The sequence below is a fragment of the Anthonomus grandis genome, chromosome 19 (genome assembly GCF_022605725.1).
Source record: "Anthonomus grandis grandis chromosome 19, icAntGran1.3, whole genome shotgun sequence".
In the NCBI taxonomy this organism is placed as follows: Eukaryota; Metazoa; Arthropoda; class Insecta; order Coleoptera; family Curculionidae; genus Anthonomus; species Anthonomus grandis.
The window spans coordinates 3,659,204-3,682,688 of record NC_065564.1 but is presented as its reverse complement, the minus strand read 5'-3'; the positions used below and the strand labels follow the sequence as shown (position 1 = coordinate 3,682,688).

Sequence of the window (23,485 nt, the reverse complement as noted above, 5' to 3'; positions counted from 1 at the left end):
ACAATGAAAACCATAATATTATCGCATGACACGCCGTTTTAAAACCGCACGGATGAATTTGTTCGTTGCTGTTGTTTTTTCTACGCCTTTTGGGGTGCAAAAGTGGCCGTTTTCGGCACACAGGAATCTTTGGTACAAAGAACCATGGTACCATTCACTTTTCCGCTAAGTATAATTTAAAAGTATGTGTGTGCCACATACCGCGGCGTATATCTCCTAAAAAGGCGTTATCTCGGTAAACAAATACTTAAAAGTATGTTGCCCGATGCATATAAGCGCAATGGTATTTCAAATAGTACCGGTAAATAAGGCGCAGGGACGTACTCCATCGATACTACAACAATCTGAAGTCCAATGGTGTTCAATGCAGTAGTGGTTCGACCAGATCACCTTGGACCCTGAAGGAGACCCAAACTGCTGCTCTTGAAGCCCAAGAAGAACCTTCAGAGGACCTGAAAGGGAAGATTCTGCCTTCCTGACTGTGAAGAATTCAGTGGATACAAGTTTGGCGCCAAAAATGCAGACACTAATTGCAATTTCTCGATTACTTCATCAATATTGATAAAAAAAAAACTTGATAAACAGAGTTAATGGTACCAATAACCTTTAGCCCCTCAATCACTCAATAACCTGCTGCAACGTCAATATTATTTTTTCCAACAACAGGAAGTCGATGTTGACATTCGGTGTGGGATAACGCGGTCCCCCGTTTATCGGCGACCCTGTCATCGTCATGCCCCGTCGATATCGTTCTGTACATCGACAACAATTATTCGTCGTAAGAAAAACTCCTTAAAAAATAAATTTCCTCGGTGTACAATTTATGAATAGAACCTAAATGCTCGCCTTATCTCCGTAGGAATTTCTTCAATGAATTCGTTGACCTCAAACGGTATCACGTGGAAATCGAGCGTTTTATTTACATACGCACACGCAGTGCGTGCGTTAAAACGGCCCGATTTTTTTTTATTTTAACGGGAGGAGGTGAGAAAGAATAGAGGGAGGAAGGAGGACGGATGCACCCATAAACGGGTGATAACGATCGGTCCTAAAGCCATGCGACGACCGTTACATCCGAATGTATGTGAAAAACAAACAAACATACCGACGCGTACGTTTTGCGGCCATTTAAATATAACTTTGTAGTTTACGAGCCGATAAAACCGTAGACACGCACCCGATTTCCATTGAGCTTTTTACTGCTGCTGCTGGGAATCCGCCCGTCGGTTTGGGGCGCGGCCCCCTTGTTATTCCGAACCCGTGAAGTTCTAGGAAGGTGCCGACGACGTTCCACATTATTTTCAATGCTCCCCCCTCCTAACGACCTCTTAGTAAAGGTGTTCACGTCTTGATTTTTTGAGCAATTTTCGAAATTTAGGCCCGGCAGTTGAGTATGTGACTGCTGCTTAGTAAAATCGCTTGTAACTTCTTTGCTACAGTAGTTGGAGAAATGATTTCAATAGCACTGGGTAGCAGGAGGTTGAAAGCCCTTTTAAGGTCTCTATAAATTTTTTTGAAAAACCATTAGTTTTTGAGATATCCTCAAAGTTCGACCCCGAAGGTTGCTTTCGAGAATGCTCCCTAACAAATATCACTGTAACTCCTTGGCTGCTTTAGCTACGGAGATGATTTAAACGGCGCTGGGTAGCAGAAGACTGAAAACTCTTCTAAGGTCTCTATAAACTTTTCTGAAAAACCATTAGTTTTTGAGATATCCTCAAAGTTCGACTCCGAAGGTTGATTTAGAGAATGCTCCCTAACAAATATCACTGTAACTCCTTGGCTGATTTAGCTACGGAGATGATTTAAACGGCGCTGGGTAGCAGAAGACTGAAAGCTCTTCTAAGGTCTCTATAAACTTTTCTGAAAAACCATTAGTTTTTGAGATATCCTCAAAGTTCGACTCCGAAGGTTGATTTAGAGAATGCTCGCTAACAAATATCACTGTAACTCCTTGGTTGCGTTAGTTAGATAGATAATTTAAATGACGCTGGGTAGCAAAAGGTTAGAAGTCCATTTAATATCCCTATAAACTTTTTTAAAAAACCGTTAGTTTTTGAGAAATCCTCAAAATTCGACCCCGACGGTTGCTCTTGAAAATGCTTCCTAACAAATTTCACTGTTTCTCCTTGGCTGTTTTAGCTAGAGAGATGATTTGAATGGTGCTGAGTAGAGGGAGGTTGAAGCTCCATTTACCATCCCTATAATTTTTTTGAGATCACTAAAACTCCGGCGTGACAGCTGCTTTGACCCACTGTAGGGCAATAAGACAGTAAGATAAACTTTCATTTATTGAACAAAAAAAAAATTTTACATAAATACATGCATTACATAGACAATTTTACATGTAAAACCTATTTCGTTGACTTAGGTGAGGGCGGTATAGGCGAGGGGGCGAAACTGTGGTCCGAATCCGAGGAGTCTGGACACTGCATCTGCGGAGGAACCATTAGATTCTTCACTTCTGCCTGGAACAAAAGGCCGTGGATGTCGTGCTGCAAAGTGATCCTGGTCTTATCGTCGAATTTTCTCAATTTTTCCGCTATGTATGCCCCAAAGAGGGCACATTCGTCGTCTTTAATATGCTCAGAAAATTTTCGTTTTCTGGAGGGCTTGATTACGACGAGGGCTTGCTTGCTCTCCTGTTTCCAGTCGGAACGTTTTCCCGGTTCATTTGTCATCACTACCTGATCGCTGAGATAAGAGTCTAGAGTGCCCTCGTCCAGATCTACTGGCTCATCTTTTATAGTGATTTCTTCCGGATTTGCCTGGAATGTGGAGGTTCTTAAGGTCTCTTCCAGCTCCGAGGGGGAACTCACCGGTGGCGTGTGACCCTCCCACTCGTCCAAGAACTTCAAGCTGTCCCAAGCGAACCATCTGGTCACATAAGGTTCTGCACCTGACATCATACAACCGTCAAATCAATCTCCTAAACATTTAAACGAATACGCACCGTTTCCTGCGAGTTGCCTCTTCAAAATCCGGTGTTTCTCCCTGCGACGCGAGCCCCTCAAACTGTCGATTTTCTTCTTCAGCACCCCAACCTTCTCGTCGAAAATCTCACCGATCTCCCTCCAGGCCTGATCCTTTTGCTCCGTGTTAAAGTACGACTTATCCGTTTTCCTCCATAACACCGGTCTTTTCTCGAACTCCTTGATGAAACACAGGGTGCGATCGTTGTCCCACATCATAATGGCGGTAAATTCAAACTACGCAAACACGAAATTCAAGCGATAAAACCGGCGAGCCGCGTCACGTTCGCATCGACACTGAAAATGCCTCGGGATCGTTCGTTTGCGGCCGAATTGCCGCGCCTCGCCGTAAGGTGGGGGGGTCAAGGAGTGAACTTTGATTTGACTAAAGCCATTGATCCGGTGGTATGTACTAAAGTCGTAGTAGATAGGTAAATCCAGTGTGCACGGTACCGCATCCGCCTGACCTTGATAAACTCTTAAGATAGTAATTTCCATTCATAGGAGCGAGTGTCGAGAAGGGCATTGTAAATTTCACAGATATAAAAGCCGAAGGAAGTGTACATTATCTTTTGACGGGGCCCCAATATTTCACCGAGGCCGACCCACGTACCAGCTCGCGAAGGAAACGCCGGGCACTCGTAGGTATCGCCGCGGCATTTTTCTGTATGTACTGAGGGTCGTGCCTACACAATATCTTGCAAACTACTCGAGGTAGATGAATGAAATTAGCAGTAGGGCATTAAAAAAACATTTCTGGACTGACCTTTAAGCTCCTCCTTGGTTTTTTTGAGCATATTTCGAAATTTAAGCCTGGCAGTTGAGTCTGTGACTGCTGCTTAGTAAAATCTCCTGTAACTTCTTTGCTACAGTAGTTGGAGAAATTATTTCAAGAGCACTGGATAGCAAAATGTTGAAAGCTCGTTGAATATCTCTATAAACTTTTTTGAAAAACTATTAGTTTTTGACATATCCTTAAAGTTTGACTCCGAAGGTTGTTTTTAAGATTGCTTGCAAACGAATTTGGCTGTAGCTCCTTGGCTGTTTTAGTTAGGGAAATAATTTAAATGGCGGTGGGTAGCAGAAGGTTGAAAGCTCATTTATTATCCCTATAAACTTTTTTGAAAAACCATTAGTTTTTGAGGAATCCTCAAAATTCGAGCCCGTGGTTTGCCTTGGAGAATGCTTTTTGACAAATTTGACTGTAGCTGCTTGGCTGTTTTAGTTAGGGAGATGATTTAAATGGCGCTGGATAGCAGAAGGTTAAAAGTCCTTATAATATCTTTATAAACTTTTTGAAAAAACCATTAGTTTTTCAGAAATCCTGAAAATTCGAGGCCGACGGTTGCTTTAGAGAACGCTTTCTAACAAATTTAATTACAGCTCCTTATGCAAAAGTGCAATTTCAGGCAAACTGCTTGGGGTAAATAAATGAAACAAACGGTAGAACCTTGAGGAGGCTTGGCCTAACCCACATTGTTAAGGGTTCAAAGCCAGTCATGGAACTTTTGAAGAAATCAAGATCTTAAGACCCTTTGGTTCAAGGAAACTGTTCATCTTTCCATGCCTGCCTACAAAGTGACATTTCTGGAGAACCGTTAGGGATATCTGCGTGAAACTCAAAACAGGAGCACGTCACTGTACGAGAGGCATTTAAAGTGCTTCAAAAAAAAATTCCTGATGATATGTGCCATGCACCCAACAAATCTCCAAGTGAGTCGGGCACTGTAAATTGTGAGACTTTTCCCACGGTGATCGGCGTGCAACCGCGAGACCGCGCTGCCAACTCTTCCGATTTCTCCCTCCGAATAAATTTATTAAACCCCCGTCGCGGGTTTAATTTTCAGTTCTAACGAACCGGTTGTTCCGCGTATTAAAAAAAAAAAAAAACAGTCACTTAAGTCGACTAAGCGCTAAACCCGCCGCGTTGACATTCCGGAAAACCGTTGAACCTGAGGAAAGACGAAACTTGCACGTGCCTCATTGTTTACACGTTACTTAGTCGGTTGCCGAGCCGTTGACACCGCATAACCATATGAATTCTGTGTGTACTTTTGGCTTTCGCCTTAACACACCAGGGACGTATTAAGATTTAATCTTCCACTCCAGGACTCCTTTAACTCTTCATCAGATTCTTGTGAGGTCTCCAGTGCCATCAGAATCAACGTCTTCTTCTCCAGGGATCAATCTACTTCTTCCTTTTCTCTAGTTCGTCTTGGAACGAAGATTCTTTAGCAAACAAACAACAAAAGGTGCCAATTATTGTCAGGTCTCCAGTGCCATCAGATTCACCTTCTTCTTCTTCTTCTTCAGGACTCAATCCACATAATTTCTTCTTCTTCTATCTCTCCTCTGCCTGGTCTTCTTCTCCTTCTCCAGAAATCAATCCTTCTGTCTGACTTGTCTTGGACCGAAGGTTGTTCAGCAAACAAACAAACGTGTGACAAAAATCAAAGAAAACCGGCATTAAACTTGACAACGGGGCAGATTCGAGTCCGGGGTCGCGGTACATTCCATTGAGGAATGCCCCCGAGGGCCCCAATGGACACAAACAATCCGCCCGCACGTCCCACCGCTCCCGATCGCAGGAATGCGGCCACCATCGAGATCATTCCGATGCCGCCGCCGCAGATCAAGCAGCAGCACAAGAAGAAGATGAAGAAGAAGAAGATGAAGAAGAAGAAGAAGACGGAGAGAGAGCACACCGTCATCTCACAGGCGGTAGACCTGGTGCCGGTTCGGTAAATAAACTGGAGCAGATCGGGTTCGTAAACGAGATGTTGTTGTTCTTCGGATGGTGATGCCGCGAGGGTTTTTTGACCCTCCGAACGGTGCATGTTTACGATGCAGCTCGAGTTTGTTTATTAAAGTTTCATTAATGACCGAATTTGTTAATTGATTGTTTATTTATTTATCTATTCAAATATTTAATAAAGAAGGAGTTGGAAATTTTGAGTTCCAACTTCCTCTATGTCCCGAGGAAGCTAGGGAGGCTTTACTTTCTATAAAATTGGACGCCCTTGGTACAGAATCGTGGTTATACTGCTACACTGTGGTCCAATACCCAAAGTTGCAACATCAAGTCAATTATCAACTTAGGCCTATCAGCATTCCTCCTACTACCCTCAAAGTAGCAGAGAAACTTTTCGAAAATCAAATAAGGATTCATGTGAATAGATTTGCTATTTTGGCTCCAGTTGAATCTGGATTCAGAAGGGACTACAGCCGTTCCACTGCCTGGTAATGGATGATATCTTGGAAACGACTGACCATAATGTACTAACAACTTTGGTATAACTGTTCCAAGGCCTTTGACATATTAAATCATCAATTATTATTGGCGATCTTGACGAATTTAGGCTTTAGAAGAAATGCACGTTGTCTTATCAAGGAGTATTTGACCAGACGAACACAGATAAAAATCAATGGTCAGTTTTCTTCTTTTTTGGTCCATCCCAAGCAACACATCATATATTATTATTGTTCAATATATATTTATTCAGCGATTTTTTGCCTTTTTAACTGGGAATTTTCGTTTAAAGAATTAAGGTGGTAACCCAGAAATGGAAATTTTCTTCCAAGAATCGAGTGAGTCTGCACACTCACCTTGACGATCACTTCTCGACATTAAAACCCTCAAACCACTTGGGATTTTCAGCACTAAGGGCTCAAGTGCCCTATATACTCTTTGAAGAAGATCCGTATACAGAACAAAAAATTGGCGCTACATATCAAATATACTAACATCATCTTTCCCATTAAGGCCCCATTGGCCCTGCCACTTGCCGGATCTAGCTGCTCTTGATCTTCCTTCACAAACGGTAATTTAAACTAAAATCTATGAGTACATATTTACTTTTTTTTGGTCCTAAAAACGAAAATTAATGAGGTCTTATTAATGGATGACTTTTTTAAAGAATATTCACCCTACAAATGGTAATCTCGTTCTATGAGTTGAAAAGTATGATAAGAGAAACGTTGATTTCCCAATTAATCTCCATATAAAATCCTTAAGCTTTAGTACTTTATTACCACGCAGAAGGCAACGACTTCCGAGCACCTTTTTTTTTTTTAATTCTTGAAGCATTTCGTTAGCACCTCCCGACAGTCCAGAAATAGAATCCAGACAAAGTGACAAACGAGTTCGCGGGGGAGTCGACACACCGAGTGTCGCAGTTTTCTTCGAATCATTCAAACTGAGGGAAAGACGAGACCAAACTCTGGAATCATTATCGATCAGACTCTAGACGACACAATATATATATATATATATATATATATATATATATATATATATATATACATAAAACTGTCCCGGCATTCCGATTCTGTTCCTGTTTCGAGCGTTATAATATAAGTTTAGCGACTCGACACATATCGAAAATATGCGAGAACCTCCTGGCCGTCCACCAATATTAATTGGGTCACTGACAAACATTCACGTAGAAACGGACGTTTGTTATTTCTGGAGCCACGCCACTGGATAACCATCATGCGGCTCGTCCAGACAGACCCTGCGGGGTTGCAAACATTCCAATTTGTGATTCGGTTGGGCCCTTTTTCTTACATTATTATACACACACCTCGACATCAGTTAAGGAGGAGGGCAAGGGAAGGAAGAGGGCCCTATAGGCACGGGGTTGTTACACAATTAGCTTTTCGGTAAAGGTGTTTCGAGAGAAAAAAAAGGCGGGAGCGTTTTGTAACGCGAGGGTGAACTTTCGGCGTTTCTTTGGGTAAGGGTGCGGAATCGGGGTTGCTAATCTCTTTATAGGATAAACGCCATGGCTATGCCTTTATATTTTTAACCGCTGCGACTAAGTTGTCTTATTGAAATCAATAGGAATCTGGAAAAATCCTCCTCGTTCGTTCCAGATCCTTAACCCTTCAAGTCGACCGTAAAACCTAACTGCGCAAAACCCCCACCACGGTCCACCGCCATTGAACTTTGCTGCGTGTACCCACCCAAGGTAATAAAACCGACTACGACTACAACGATGATGATGAAGCAGAAGAAGATGAAGAAGAGGAAAAAAAATATAAAAACGCAAAATTGCATGATCATTATTTCACCGGCAGTATGTCGGAATGTGATAAACATAGAAGAGGAAAGAGAGATAATCTGCTTGTTTGGTTGTTGTTCTTTTCTCTTTCACGTGTTCTCTCTTCATTCGACCGGTGGCATTTTCGCCTTGAACCCGCTCGTACGTGGCCTTGATAGTGCAACGCATCTATGGCACCGTTGCCACTTAGGACTTGTGGTACTAAAGACTCAAATGATACCGATGAAGATGAAAAGTTGGGTTACGAGCTCATAAATCACTGAAGCCCCTCGGAGATCTCTCTCATTTTCCGGAAATAGCTCGGGAATGCGACGCCCGGCGTCTCTTTGACAGATTAATGGGGCCCCGTCTATTTTCGTTAAGGCTGTTATGACTGTGGACCCCCTGCAAAGGATGCACCGCAGATGAATCTCTTGTGAGTGGCCCAGGAAATCTCTTTGGGAGTTTTTCCTAATTTTCTCAAAAACTATTGGGAATATGGAAAGTTTTCTTTCAGCAATACCAATCAAAAATAGAAAAAATTATAAAGAATAACATTTAGCCGTAAATCGAAAAATAAAAGAGTTATGGAAGATTTTTGAAAAATTAAATTTTTGAATTTTTTTTTTCAAAAAATTGATTTTTTTTTTTGGAAATTAATAGATGACCCAAAAAGCTTCACAAAAGTCTTATAAAACTTTTTTGAAAAATGTACCAGAAAAAAGTTATACTCAATTTTCCTAAAAAAGTCTTGCTCAAAAAATCCAAAGGGGTACCCATGGGAAAATGTTGATAATTTTGGTTTTAATTTTTTTTCTGGAAAACTATTGGTTGAAGAAAAAAATTGTTAAAACAAAAATTGTTTGGAATGTCAATGCGCAGCAGATGCAATAAAAAAATAATTTTTAAGTCCAACAGTTTTCCTGAAAATTGGGGAAAACCTCTTAGGAGTTTTTCTTCATTTTCTCTAAAACTATTGGAAATATGGAAAATTTTCTTTCAGCATTAGAATCCCAATCAAAAATAGAACAAATTATAAAGAATAACATTTAGCTGTAAATCGAAAACTAAAAGAGTTATGGAAGATTTTTGAAAAATTAAATACATTTTTGAATAAAAAATTTGAATTTTTGTTTGTTTCAAAAAATTGATTTTTTTTTGAAAATTAATAAATCACCCAAAAAGCTTCAAAAACTTTTTTGAAAAATGCACCAGAAAAAAGTTATACCCAATTTCCCCAAAAAACTCTTAAGTCAAAAAATCCAAAGGGGTACCCATGGGAAAATGTTGATAATTTTGGTTTTTATTTTTTTCCTGGAAAACTATTGGTTTAAGAAAAAAATTGTTAAAACAAATTTGTTTGGAATCTTAATAAGCATCAGATGCAATAAAAAAATAATTTTTAAGTCCAACAGTTTTCCTGAAAATTGGGGAAAACCTCTTAGGAGTTTTTCCTCATTTTCTCGAAAACTATTGGGAATATGGGAAATTTTCTTTCAGCATTAGAATTCCAATCAAAAATAAAACAACTCATAAAGAATAACATTTAGCTGTAAATCAAAAAATAAAAGAGTTATGGAAGATTTTTAAAAAATTAAATACATTTTTGAGTAAAAAATTTGAAATTTTTGTTTTCAAAAAATTGATTTTTTTTTTTTGGAAATTAATAAATCACCCAAAAAGCTTTAAAAAAGTCTTATAAAACTTTTTTGAAAAATGTACCAGAAAAAAGTTATACCCAATTTTCCCAAAAAAAGTCTTGCTCAAAAAATCCAAAGGGGTGCCATGGGAAAATGGTCATAATTTTGGTTTTTATTTTTTTTTCTGGAAAACTATTGGTTGTAGAAAAAAAATGTTAAAATAAAAGTTGTTTGGAATGTCAATGCGCATCAGATGCAATAAAAAAATAATTTTAAAGTCCAACAGTTTTCCTGAAAATTGGGAAAAACCTCTTAGGACTTTTTCTTCATTTTCTCGAAAACTATTGGGAATATGGAAAATTTTCTTTCAGCATTAGAATCCCAATCAAAAATAGAACAAATTATAAAGAATAACATTTAGCCGTAAATCAAAAAATAAAAGAGTTATGGAAGATTTTTTAAAAATTAGATAAATTTCTGAGTGCAAAATTTGAAATTTTTTTTTCGAAGAAATTGAATTTTTTCATTTTGGATATTAATAAACTGCCAAAAAGCTTCAAAAAAGTCTTATAATGCCAATGAGCATCAGAAAAATAATGTCTAAGTCCAACAGTTTTCCAGAAAATTAGGCAAAACCTCTTAACAGTTTTTCCTCATTTTTTCAAAAACTACCATGAATATGGAAAATTCTCTTTCAGCATTGGATTTCTAATCAAAAATAGAACTAATCGGGGTTTTACCACATGGATATGGTCGAGTTGTACGTGCTCTAATATTCTTATAATACCCGCCGCAATCCAACCTTAAGCAACCCAATTATACCCGACCTTTCTTTATCCTCGCTCGGTCTACGACCCCCTCGGGTCTCATCAGACCGGAAGCGTTCATTTTATAAATACGCACCAGAATTAAGGATTACAAGGGGGACTAGAAAGAGAGACAAACAAAGCGGTTTAAGGGTGTGTGAGAGAGAGACCGAGAGAAAGAGGGGCTGATAATCTGTCTGACATGCCATCGGGGCGACGAGACGGTGAAGGTGCACTTTTGGCAGAGTTTGGCACCTGCCTACGGTGACAGATGTGCACCAACCAGGGACGGACAAGGGAAAAAGCCAAGTTTCATTTAATGTCCGGTAATTTCAGCTAATTTGGGACCTTTAGGGGGTGGAAGCGTCCCTTTACGAGGTTTTTTTCTCGCGTTTATTAAGTGATTTCGTACAAGTTTGTTATGTTTCCCAGTTTTCTTGTTTAACTGTTTTTATTATTAATATTTTTCTCTCTCTCTTGTTTGCATTTTTTTTAGAGAGAGAAGGAGGGTTTTTTATACTTGTTTCTACACTAAATCCCGCCAGAGGGAAGAGCCTGACATTTCATTAGCTTCTTCAATTTCATCAGCTCATAAGAAGATAATTGTGAAGTATATAAAATGAAGAACAAAATCCAAGGAAGGATAACTGCACAATATGTCTTGTACATCTTCTATTATCTGACTCCTCGCAAAGACCGACATGATTGATTAACAGCGCGTCTTGCCCTTGCATCTGTCTTCTTTCGGTCATGATCCTTATTATGCAAAATCGGTCCTTTTCGCACCGACTACCTGAAATTGTCCTTTTTCCACCCTGTAGGTCGCACCTTGTCGAAAAATCGCATCACCGAATCTCCGTCCATGTCCCATCTGCTCCTTCGGCGGCACGGGGGCCCCAGCTGCCCCCCGACCGACGGCTGTTCCCAATCTATACGTGCCCTAAACCTCGTTTTTCTTCGATTCGTGGGGCTCGCGTGCCTCACGGGCTTAAGGTGCATCTCGCACATGTCTCGGATCGGTTTAATGAACCCCGAGCGGATTAAAACGGTCCCGGGAGCTTAAAATAATTATTTTTTTCTATTACGGGCACACCACAGAAACACTAGAAAAATTTTAGGGGCCAGGTGAGGCTTGACCAGAGCCCTATAAGGGATTCCGCTAAGATAATGTTGAAAATTTGGGATTCATGCGGATTTCCAGGTTATTTCGAGTTCCAAGATTTCTGGAAAGGGCCTTAGGATTCGTCGACTTGTTCTCTTCAGGTCAGGAGGTTTTCTTCCTTTGGTTCTCTTGCTCCCTGTGAGCTTTTTTAGTAAATCTCCTTGCAGGAAGGCACCCTTTAATGCCCCCCCTAGTTTCTGCCTCCTCTAGTGTCATTTTTTTGGGCCTGATTGGACCCGTCCTGTACAGTAATTTAAATGCGGGCACAAAAAATCACATCCGGCCTCATTTGGTCGTCTTTCGCTCTCGTCAAGGTGTTTAGCTTCGGGGAAACGTGCGGCAGATGTTACAGCACGTGCCCCATCGGCACAAGCTGCACCGCACACCCGCCCGTACGCGTTTCTTTTTCTTATATGCATCCATCCCCCTTTGAAAAGGTGAAACCGAAAATAGATTTCGGGGTGCAAGGACCTTCGTTCTTTCACCTAAGATTGACGCTGATTGAATGCGTCTTAGTTGCATAACGGTTTTTTTTTCGCACACAGCTGCTCCATGGTGATTTTCTTGAGAAGACAATGGCCCGGGAGGACGCCAGACCTAGACCCAATAACATTTGTTCCGCTCCATCAAACCAGCAACGTTTCGGAAGTGTCAAATGGTCATCGTGCTCACCAGATTTAGATCTGTCGTATTTTTCCTCGGGGCATTCACTTCCTGTCCCGTTTTATTTACAGATCTATCTCCCCTTAACATTAAAAGTGTCTAACAACGGCCTTCTTTCGCCTTCGCAGGGGTGTCCAGAATTAGACCGCGGAAGCCTGGAATCACCATTAAAATTTGTCTGGACGCATTAGGGAGAGGGTCTTAAGGCGATACTATCAACGGTGCTTTGCCTCACCTCTTTCACCCATAAGATTGACGATGATTGAATTGAGATACATAGTGACTTTCTTATGGCCTGGGAGAACGCCAGTCCTAGACCCAATAACTGTTCCAACTGGCCAGCACGCTCACCAGACTTAGATCTGTCAAATTTTTCCTCAGGGCATTCACTCCCTATCCCGTTCTATTTACAGATCTATCTCCCTTTAACATTAAAAGTGTCAAACACGTTCCCGGCATTCTTGCGGCTTCGCAGGGGTGTCCAGAATTAGACCGCGGAAGCCTGGAATCACCATTAAAATGTGTCTCGACGCATTAGGGAGGGGATCTCAAGACGATTCTACCCACGGTGCTTGACCTCATCTCAAGAAAAAGCTCCGAGGTGCTCCACTATTTCACCGGAGTCCTTCAGAAGCGTCGCGAAGGGGGCGCAGCACCCATGGGGCAGGGGGTTGGGGGTGCACGAGGGGGGGATCCCCGAGCGTCGTACACAAGCGGCAGCCATTGACCTGGGGACCGGATGCGACACAGGCAGCGTGGCGGGAAACCGAAAGAGACACAGAAGAGAGCGAGAAAGAGAGAGGGACGGATTGGGAAGAGGGGTGTCGAGGGGGAATCATAGGCGCGCCACGCTAAGAATGTAAACAAACCGGAGGAGAGCATTCGAAGTTAAAGAGTCGCGGATATGGGAAAACGGAGTTTTTTCTTCTAGTAGTGGCGAAAATGCGACACTTCAACTTTTAATATCCTCCCTGTGCTTTGGGGTGGAGCAAGGATCGCTTAGATTGCAGCTAGGATTGCTTCTAGGGATAATAGTCTTATGAAGACCTTTTATTTTAACACTAATGATCGACTAGGGGTCGCACCTCTTAGGGAGGCTGTGGTGGATGAGAAGGATCGAGAGTCATGGCTTGAAGCATGGATCTCTCATTTAATTACAGTCTTATGAAGAGATTTCAGGCTAAAGCTCGCATTTATTAGAGAGGCTGTACCAAATGAAAGATTAAGAGAGTCCTGGGAGTTTTCATTCCCTCCTCCTGAGTCCTGACCTGCAAAAGTGGTCATCTCGGCCAATTCGGCGGCGCCCGAAACTCAATTTAGATCGAAATCTGCCCGGACGCTATTATTCTCGTTCGTGCCCCCCGGGGGCCCCACTCTCGGGGCGCTAAAAGAATAACGAAGGTGCATCGAAAGGCATTAGCCGAGGAAATTGGCTCGATAATACGATAAGGCCTCCCGAGATCGAACTAAGTCCGGTTCTCGGTTTGCTTTCGGACCTGTACCCCGAGCGGATGTCACGTATTATCAGCTCTTAATACCCTCTATTTAGATCCGACCTCGGTGGTACCATATCGTTTGTGTCCAGACATTAAGATTGCGTAAAAGCAAAATATTGGACCGCCTCTGATAAGTCCTGAAATATCCCACTTATGGAGACGCTATGAAGATTTGCGCAGAAGATGATGAAAGTCTCTTGAAATTATCTCAAGTAGTTTCAGAGTTATGAGGAAGAAAATGTCCAGTTCGACATTTCATACTCTGAGCTCTTCACTGAAGCATATACTGTATTTAGAGCTGAGGTAAGGAGAGTAGAAGCCATACAACTCATACAGATCATCCTGCAATTACTAGATCCACCGTTGGCAAAATTGAATCAAAATTTGGGGAACACGACCTAATAGAGAATAATCCCCATGTTGCGATGAGTACAATTTCCAGAAATTGGAGTTTATCAGTAGGATCAATGGCAAAAACACTTGTGTACAAGTGCAACTGAATTATTAGAAAACGATTTTGACCGCCGAGTGCAGTTTTGACAATGACAATGAAAATTTCATTCGAAATATTGTTTTTCTGATGAGGCCACCTTTACGTGAAATGGTCACGTTAACAGGCAAAATTGCAGATATTGGGCAACCAAAAATCCTCATTATTGCACCCAAGAATACCACACACACAACGGCCTTAAAAAATTAATGTGTGGTAAATCGAATCCTTGGACTCTTTCTACAGGTTGAATTTATCCCGGATTTATATGTTTTATTCCCTGATTAACAGGAGGCTGACATACTTAGCAATGAGATATTATGATTTCAACAAAACGGGGCACCTCCTCTTGATGCAATTTTTCCTAACAGATGGATTGGACGAAGAGAACCGATTGAGTGGCCAGCAAGGTCACCGGATATAACTCGATTAGATTTTTTTCCCATTAGAAGAAGTCCAAAGTTTATGTGAAGATATCAAATAATATTGATGATTAAAAGAATTCGACAAGAAATGAGACCAATCCATCCGCAAGTGATTGAAAATGTGCAATTGCAAGTAATTTGTTGACTTCAAAAATGCATTGAAGTAAATGGACAACAAATTGAACATCAGTTGCTATAAATATTGTTTTTTTAATGTCGTATGTGTAATTTGTCTATTTTGACAAACCGCTGACTGAGGCATATGGTATGCTATAGAAAATTATTCGGAATATATCTTCGAATTGAAAAATGTCATGATATACGGGATGTTCCATTAAAAAAAAATTAATGTTCACGACATAGTTTCTACTTGACGAGTTTTAATTGCAAAAAACGTGCAAGTGACAATGCTAATCGACGTATCCGAAAATAAAAGAAGAAAAAACACCTGAATTTCAAATGACTTTCCATGATCTTCATGATCCAAGCTCGTATATGGGTCTCTGGTTTGGTATCCATCTTATGAATGCCATATTAACCGTCTTGGATACATCCAAAGGCGCTTTTTGAAATATCTTATATTTAGAGAGGATGGTGCCTATCCAGTTAGAGGTTATAATCACGACCAATGGTCACATAGCTTCTTCAACTCTTCTTGGTCACATTTCCTTGCAGATGCAACTGTTACTTTTGCTCTTGATCGTGCCAGAACTAACATTAAATATCAAGATCCTGTGTTTATCATGTGCAAAAACTTCAATAATTTTGTTTCAATGCTCAGGTGATTTTGATACACAGTGATTTCGGCAATCGCTGGAAGATGGGTTGACTTTGTCTCTTTCTGTTTTGTAGGTGGATACCTTTTTTTCAAAGATTACTCAGAATGTTATTTTCTTTGAATTACATTTTATACCGAACTTAATTTCCACTCAGGCTCTGTTGACTAATTTAGTCCATTTTAGTACTTTATGTGTTCACCATTGCTAATTTTGATTATCCTGCAATTGAGCTCTGGCTTGTTTGAAAATAAAGATAAATCAATAAAAACTCTGGAATGAGAGGGAGCAATGCATCGACAGATCTACGTAAAATTCTGCTCAAATGTCTCACTCGATTCGGTCAAAATTCGGCCGAAATTCAAAAAAAAAAATGAACCTGAACGCAAGAAGTAGCGACATCAACACGAAGAAGACCATCATCGGTCCGTCCTTCCGGGAATCGCGGTCGTTGTTGCTCTTTTGACGGCATTCGCCGCCGTGCATCGCCTCCGGACCCGCTCGTTGTGTTGTCTGAAGATGGCAGGGGTCAAACGGCCGAAGAAGCAGTAGAAGAAGAAGAAGTAGAAGAAGAAGACGAAGAAGTAGAAGAAGACGAAGAAGCAGAGGTCCGCGATGCACGAAATGGGCCCCCGAGCGGGCTACTTCGGAGGTGCGGCACGTCGTCGCCACCGGGCTCCTCTTTCTTATTATGAACGTATAGGCCCCCCCTCGTGTGTGGTGGCTGCGCTCACGTATTATTACCGTTAACAGATCCGGACCCCCGATTTTCGTTGTTGTTTGGAGGGTTCGGACGTCCTTTGGGGGGTCTATTTTCGGGCATTTCTATAAATACAAAGGACGGCGCCCACACGTAAACGCCACTTCCAGTACCGAAAATATCGATACCGTCACGGCGGCGTCGTCACCGGCCAGACAACACTCATATAACCGGATCATCAATCGAGTCGTCCCGATTGTCGAAAAACGGGATTTCGGATCGGACTATTTTCAGATTATTTGGCGTCCTGCCTTGGAATGTAGACGCAGACGAGAGAGATGAACGTGTGACCTTATGTACCTTCCAAATCAATCTGATAAGATCTTTGAAGGATCCTCATCATCCCTTAAGTCGATCCAGGACGCCCTCCCTACCACGGTCATCGGCCCACGTCGTGAGTCACACGCGTCTGCCCGATGACGGGAGGGGTGGTGGCGAATTTCAACCCTCAAGAGAAAACGGGGGAGGAAACGCAAGTGGGCGGGGGTCAGTCGGGTCAGGGGGTAAAGGTCAGATCTGGCAAAATTCTCGGCTCAGAATTCATAGGAGTTCAGAGTTCTGAGAGCCTAGAAGAAGCAGCTATCCAGGATGAAAGTTAATCTTGGAAGAGTCGCTCTGGAGGATACTGAAGGCGGCCTTAAGTTAACACGAGCAGTTTCAAAATTATGTGGAGAAAAATCAGCTTTTAACATTTTAGTACCAGCTTGGATCATTATAAAAATGAGCTCTAAATATTAAATTGGACAGACTACAACCCAGAGCAATTATTTCATTAAGATTCTTTGAGATTCTTAGATATAGAATGGGATTGGGATTGGAAAGTCGATTTTTTTCACCTCTACCTCTTTTGATGCCTCAGTACTCGCTTGGATTATTATGAAATTGAGATGTACTCGTTAAATTGGACAGATTATCACCAAGAAAAATTATTTCATTGAGATTCTTGGTGCTGAGATGGGTTTCAATGCCTAAAAAGGGTCGAAATGTCGATTTTTTCACATCTTCGTCGTCTCTCCGCATTTCGCTTGCTCTGATCATCATGAAATTTTACCAGTTTTCGTAAAATCAAGTAGAGTATAGAAGAAAAGGATCATTCTATACAATAAGCAAGTTTCTTCAAATTATCTCAAGTAGTCTCAGACTTATCGAGGAAAAACGCCCACCTGTTAGTGGCAGTTAAGAGCAACTCCATCATCTGGAGGTGGGTCCCCAAGATCCTGGATAACTCCCAGAATTTCCAACCTACGGAAACGTTTTTTACCTTTAAGGTATCTTTGAGAATTCCTGCAGAAGATGCTGAAAGTCCTTTCAAATTATCTCAAGCGGGTTCCGACTTATGAGGATTAATGTTAGTGTCAATTAAGAGCAAATCAGTTATCTGGAGGTGGGTTCCTAAAATCCCGGATAACTCCTGGAATTTCCTAATTATGAAGAAGTTTTATACCTTTAAAAAATCTCTGAACATTTCTGTAGAATAAGCTGAAAGTTTCTTCAAATTATCTCAAGTAGTTTCAGATTTATGAGGAAAAAATGTTCACATGTTAGTGCCACTTAAGAGCGAATCAATCACCTGCAGGTGAGCCCCTAAAACCTCCGATAATTCCTGGAATTTACGACTTACGAAGAAGTTTTATACTTTCAACGAATCTTTGAGGATTTCTGCAGAAGATGCTGAAAGTCTCTTCAAATTATCTCAAGCGGTTTCAGACTTATGAGGAAAAATGTTAGTGTCAATTAAGAGCAAATCAGTTATCTGGAGGTGGGTCCCTAAGATCCCGGATAACTCCTGGAATTTCCCACTTATGAGAAAGTTTTATAGTTTCAAAGAATCTTTGAACATTTTTGTATAACAGGCTGAAAGTCTCTTCAAATTATCTCAAGCGATTTCATACTTATAAGGAAAAATGCTTGATAAAGTCTCCCCCGAGTAATTCTTACATGTGAGTCTGGATTTTCCATTCTGAATGCCTCCCCCCATAAGTCCTAAAAGCACTGCGTATTACACGAACGAATACGCTGCGTAATATATTAATGAAATATCCAATAACTACGTTATATTTTATTCATGAAGGTAATTACGTCCAAAATAGCTGCGACGCATTTACTTAAATAAATCCGCGTACGTCGTATACGTTTCTGTGGGTGGCGACATTGCCCGTTCGCACAGAATGTCTGGAAATTTCAAGAAAATCCATCGTGCATCCCCCGTATCGATTAAGCAATAAACACTGCCACCCCACCCCCCTCGATGGGGTGAAAAAAATAATCGTAATCGTCACGGGAAATGCGCGGCGAACTACTTAGTAATGGAAAAAAACTATTAGTGGAAATTAATTTTTAATGGCGGGTAGGGGGAGGGGGGTCGTAAAGTGGGGAAAACGACGCCCTTTTCCCACATCGATTAAAGGGCGGCCCGCGGTTCTCGGTGACTCAGCTGGAATCATTGTAACGTGTTAGTGACGTAAAGGGTTTAAAGGGAAATTTAAAAAAAAACCATAAACATGTAATTTTCATTAGCACTCTGTATATTTTTCAAAAAAATGCCGACCAATAAATTCAATTTTGCCAAACTTCCCAAAGCTGTATTGACCATCATAATCTACACCCAATTTTAAGCTTATCTACGATCTACAGTTAATTAAACCCACATTGATATCAACATGCATTGTGAAATTTCGCAATGGCCGCCACACATGACGGGCTATACGCAAACACTGTTTACAATAATAATTGCACTTTCGCAACCTAATTAAAACCGATAAAACCCACAAACAAGTCTTAACGTTTAGGCCTGTAATAGGACCATTTAGAACCTAACGAGCCTAAGAATACTTTGGGGGTACCAATTATATGGCCTCCCAGTTCACCAGATTTAGGTCCAGCAGAGTTTCCTCTATTGATCAGAAACGGGAGGAGGGTAGGCTCTTTCCAAATCTGATGGTTGTAGAGGGTGTGAAAAAAAGTCAATGGGCACTAAATCCGGTACTTCGGGAGGCCAAGGCTGTACATTCTTGTAACGAAAAAAAACCTATAAAACCCACGAACAAGTCTTATGGTTTAGGCCTATAATAAGACCATTTAGTTACAAAAACATTGGCCATACAATGCGTGTACCAATTACATGGCCTCCCATTTCACCAGATTTAAAGCCAGCAGAGTTTAGAATAATAATTGCACCTTATTAACCTAATTAAAACCGATTAAACCCAGGAACAAGTCTGTTCGTTTACTCCTGTAAAAGGACCATTTAGACCCTAATGAGCCTAAGAATAGATTAGCCATGCAATGCATGCACCAATTATATGGCCTCCCAGTTCACCAGATTTAGGTCCAGCAGAGTTTCTTTTATTTCGATATACGAGGAAGTAGGGTAGGCTCTCCACAACTCTGATGGTTGTGGAGGCTCCAAGTATGTATGAAAAAAATCGACGGGCACTTAATCCGGTACTTCGGGAGGTCAAGACTGTAAGTTTTTGTAACGAAAAAAAAATTATATGTCCTTCCAGTTCACCAGAACGGAAGGAGGGTAGGTTCTTCACAACTCTGGTGGTTGTGAAGGCTCCAAGTGTATGAAAAAAAAACAAAGGGGACTAAATCTAGTACTTCGGGAGGCCAAGACTGTAAGTTTTTGTAACAGAAAAAAAATTGACTTAAGCGGCAACGGCGCAATAGTGGGAGTCTCCCGGGCTCGCGAAAGCCGCCGTCCAATAAGAGTCGCGGCCGCGAAATTAAAACGAGTCTCGCGTCCGTATATAAAAATCGTGGCCGCCATCCGACATTTTTGCGGCCGAAAGCCGACTTTGGCCGCTTTCAGGCCGATTTTCGGCCAGTTCCGGAGGGGGTTCGGATACTTTTTTCGGTCCAGTATTAAGACCCTTTTAGTGACAGTCCCCCCCAGGGCCGAAACTTGCGGTCGGAACATGCAAATGAACGATTTTATAAGAAACACTTACCTAAAGCTCCTTTGGACGGCTTCGAATTCGCTTTCCTCGTTGTAGATGTACTTCTGGAGTAACTGCAGAGGGGTCAAACCGAGATCATCATCTGCCGCCCCTGAAGATGAGCAGTCGCCAGCCTCGAAACCTGCAACAGAAGAAGAATACCCACACTGAAGCCTTTTTGAACGACAAGTGACGGTTCTAAATGACGCCATCTTATTTAAAATTTTAGGTCGCCATTTTGTCAACAAACTAAACGCACCTCCACGCAATTTCTTAAGACCACTCAACTTCTTCAGAGGCCGAGTACAACTTTGAAAAGTAGATCATTTGTCCAAGGTGAATTATGAAATGATCAGGGAAATCATTCGGTCCAAGAATAGCCTAAATTAGTAAAAACACCATTGCCATCATATCGACCATCCGAAAGACCGAGGGGCAAAAAACACCCCATAAAAACATCCGAAACCGGCTGCGAAAACCGCGTGGGGCGGCCGAGGCCGTGCACCCCAAACACTCCACCCCGGGTGGAGTTTAGTGCGGGTTCGAGTCGTTGCCGTTGAACAGGCCGACGGCGCCACCCTCGACCCTTCGATCGATACGTTTCGCATGCGCAAACTTAGGGGTTGGAATAGATTTGAGGGCGGCGTTGTCGGTTCGGGGCTGTTTTCTTTGATGAACAACCAATTTGTCGCCATCTTTGAAGATGGGGGCAAGAAAATGGCGAAGACCACCATTTTGTGTCAAAATCCTCGTCACGTCATCTCCAATAGAAAGTTAGTCGTCTTCCCAAGCCTCCATTGCCATCCCTTCTCAAGTAGATCAACAGGAGGCGGCAAAATATCAAAAGATTTCACGATACTGCCGCCTCTATACCCACTGCTATTCCAGATAGTTCAAAAATGACTACGAAAATTTGTCAACATGGCTCTTCCCTTGAGAAAAAACCTTCTAAAGAGGGAACAACGAGGGGTAGAAAGGGGGGTGGATTGTGGGGGACGAACGGCGCATATAAAGCAAGGGAGAATAATCCGAATCTCTGGGGTTTTTTTTTTGGGGGGACGCGGACTTGACCTTGGCTTTTAAGGTGGATGATCAAAAGATAACGAATTACGAAATATCGAATAAATATACACAATAATTTCGTATTATGATTGTGTGCGTGTTTGGGAGGGTGGCAGCTTTGTAATATTCTAATGGGAGATTAAGTTTGGGCTCTTTTTATCGCTTGGAAATTAACATTTTTCGGGTTGAAATATGACTGGGAGTCATGATTTTTGTTGTCAGGTTTCCCTTTTCACCATCCCCGCAAGGTCAAGAGTCTTACAAATAAAGTTTTGCGAGAAGCAACGAGGTCTGGCATGAGTTGAAGATGTTCTGGATCACTATGGAACTTATGAGAGATATTCTGAACTTGAAAGGGAAATGATTAAATTGAAATTAATTTTTGTAGTTTGTATGGAAGTTTCAATGACGTATTCAAATGAAAAATTAAATTTTTGAGAATATTAATTCAAGTTTCACCTGAAAAAATGTACTTTCGGGAGTCAAAATCTGTTCTATTATACTTAGAGAGTTGATTTAAAAACTACCATTAAGGAAATCATTAATTAAAATAATCTTTAAAGTTTCAAGGACTTACTCCAAAAAAAAGTCAAAATTTTGGGCAATTTTGGTTTTTTTCATATGAAAAACTTAGCTTTTGGGAGACAATTTTTGTTCTATTATACTTAGAGAGTTAATTTAAAAACTACCAGTAAGGAAACCAATAATTATAATAGACTGGAAAGTTTGAACGACCTACTCCAAAAAAAAGTCAACATTTTGGGGAATTTTTGGTTTGTTTCATGTAAAAAATGTTGCTTTTGGGGGTCAAAATGTGTTCTAATATACTTAGAGAGTTGATTTAAAAACTACCAGTAAGGAAACCATTAATTATAATAATCTAGAAAATTTCAAGGACTTACTCCAAAAAAAAGTCAAAATTTTGGCCACTTTTGGTTTTTTTCATGTGAAAAACTTTGCTTTTGGAAGACAATTTCTGTTCTATTATACTTAGAGAGTTGATTTAAAAACTACCAGTAAGGAAATCACTAATTATAATAATCTAGAAAGTTTCAAGGAACTACTCCTAAAAAAAGTCCAAATTTTGGGCAATTTTCGTTTTTTTAATGTGAAAAACTCTGCTTTTGGGAGAAAATTTTTGTTCTATTATACTTAGAGAGTTAATTTAAAAACTACCAGTAAGGAAACCAATAATTATAATAGACTGGAAAGTTTGAACGACCTACTCCAAAAAAAAGTCAAAATTTTGGGGAATTTTCGTTTTTTTCATGTGAAAAACTTTGCTTTTGGAAGATAATTTCTGTTCTATTATACTTAGAGAGTTGATTTCAAAACTACCAGTAAGGAAATCATTAATTATAATAATCTGAAAAGTTTCAAGGACTTACTCCAAAAAAAAGTCAAAATTTTGGCCACTTTTGGTTTTTTTCATGTGAAAAAATGTTGCTTTTGGAAGACAATTTCTGTTCTATTATACTTAGAGAGTTGATTTAAAAACTACCAGTAAGGAAATCATTAATTATAATAATCTGAAAAGTTTCAAGGACTTACTCCAAAAAAAAGTCAAAATTTTGGCCACTTTTGGTTTTTTTCATGTGAAAAATGTTGCTTTTGGAAGACAATTTCTGTTCTATTATACTTAGAGAGTTGATTTAAAAACTACCAGTAAGGAAATCATTAATTATAATAATCTGAAAAGTTTCAAGGACTTACTCCAAAAAAAGTTAAAATTTTGGCCACCTTTGGTTTTTTTCCTGAGAAAAATGTTGCTTTTGGGGGTCAAAATCTGTTCTAATATACTTACAGAGTTGATTTAAAAACTACCAGTAAGGAAACCAATAATTATAATAATCTAGAAAATTTCAAGAACCTACTCCAAAGAAAAGTCCAAATTTTGGCCAATTTTGGTTTTTTAATGTGAAAAATTCGGCTTTTGAGGGACAATTTCTGTTCTATTATACTTAGAGAGTTGATTTAAAAACTACCAGTAAGGAAACCATTAATTATAATAATCTGGAAAGTTTCAAGGACTTACTCCAAAAAAAAGTCAAAATTTTGGGCAATTTTGGTTTTTTTCATGAGAAAAATGTTGCTTTTGGGGGTCAAAATCTGTTCTAATATACTTAGAGCGTTAATTTCAAAACTACCAGTAAGGAAACCATTAATTATAATGATTTGGAAAGTTTCAAGGACCTACTCCAAAAAAAAGGCCAAATTTTGGGCAATTTTGGTTTTTTTCATGTGAAAAAC

At 40.4% G+C, this 23,485-nt stretch overlaps 2 protein-coding genes across 5 annotated transcripts in view; both read right to left on the bottom strand.

Annotated features, from left to right (window-relative positions):
* Positions 1-23,485, bottom strand: part of LOC126747189 (serine/threonine-protein phosphatase 4 regulatory subunit 1-like) — a 59,515-nt gene that overhangs the window by 34,183 nt on the left and 1,847 nt on the right. The window contains 1 exon segment of the mRNA XM_050455691.1: positions 20,186-20,315. Within this exon segment, the coding sequence (XP_050311648.1) occupies positions 20,186-20,315 (130 nt within the window).
* Positions 2,274-3,691, bottom strand: LOC126747615 (uncharacterized). Of its 4 annotated transcripts, none has more exons than XM_050456355.1 (3): positions 2,954-3,691; positions 2,820-2,899; positions 2,274-2,768 (listed from the first exon to the last, which is right to left on the bottom strand). In XM_050456355.1, the coding sequence occupies exons 1-3, from the start codon at positions 3,189-3,191 to the stop codon at positions 2,355-2,357; spliced, it is 732 nt and encodes a 243-aa protein (XP_050312312.1). In that variant the 5' UTR covers positions 3,192-3,691; the 3' UTR covers positions 2,274-2,354. The 4 variants fall into 4 exon arrangements, with proteins under 4 accessions (XP_050312312.1, XP_050312313.1, XP_050312309.1 ...); XM_050456356.1 differs by having other exon boundaries at positions 2,820-2,893; positions 2,954-3,688; XM_050456352.1 differs by having other exon boundaries at positions 2,274-2,899; positions 2,954-3,683.

What these genes read in the sequence shown, in the direction of transcription:
- LOC126747615 (XM_050456352.1), bottom strand. Translation starts at nt 3,191, where the DNA reads ATGATGTGGGACAACGATCGCACCCTGTGTTTCATCAAGGAGTTCGAG. An exon ending in GAGGCAACTCGCAGGAAACG is followed by an intron (nt 2,900 to 2,953) that starts GTGCGTATTCGT and finishes GTATGATGTCAG; the next exon opens with GTGCAGAACCTTATGTGACC.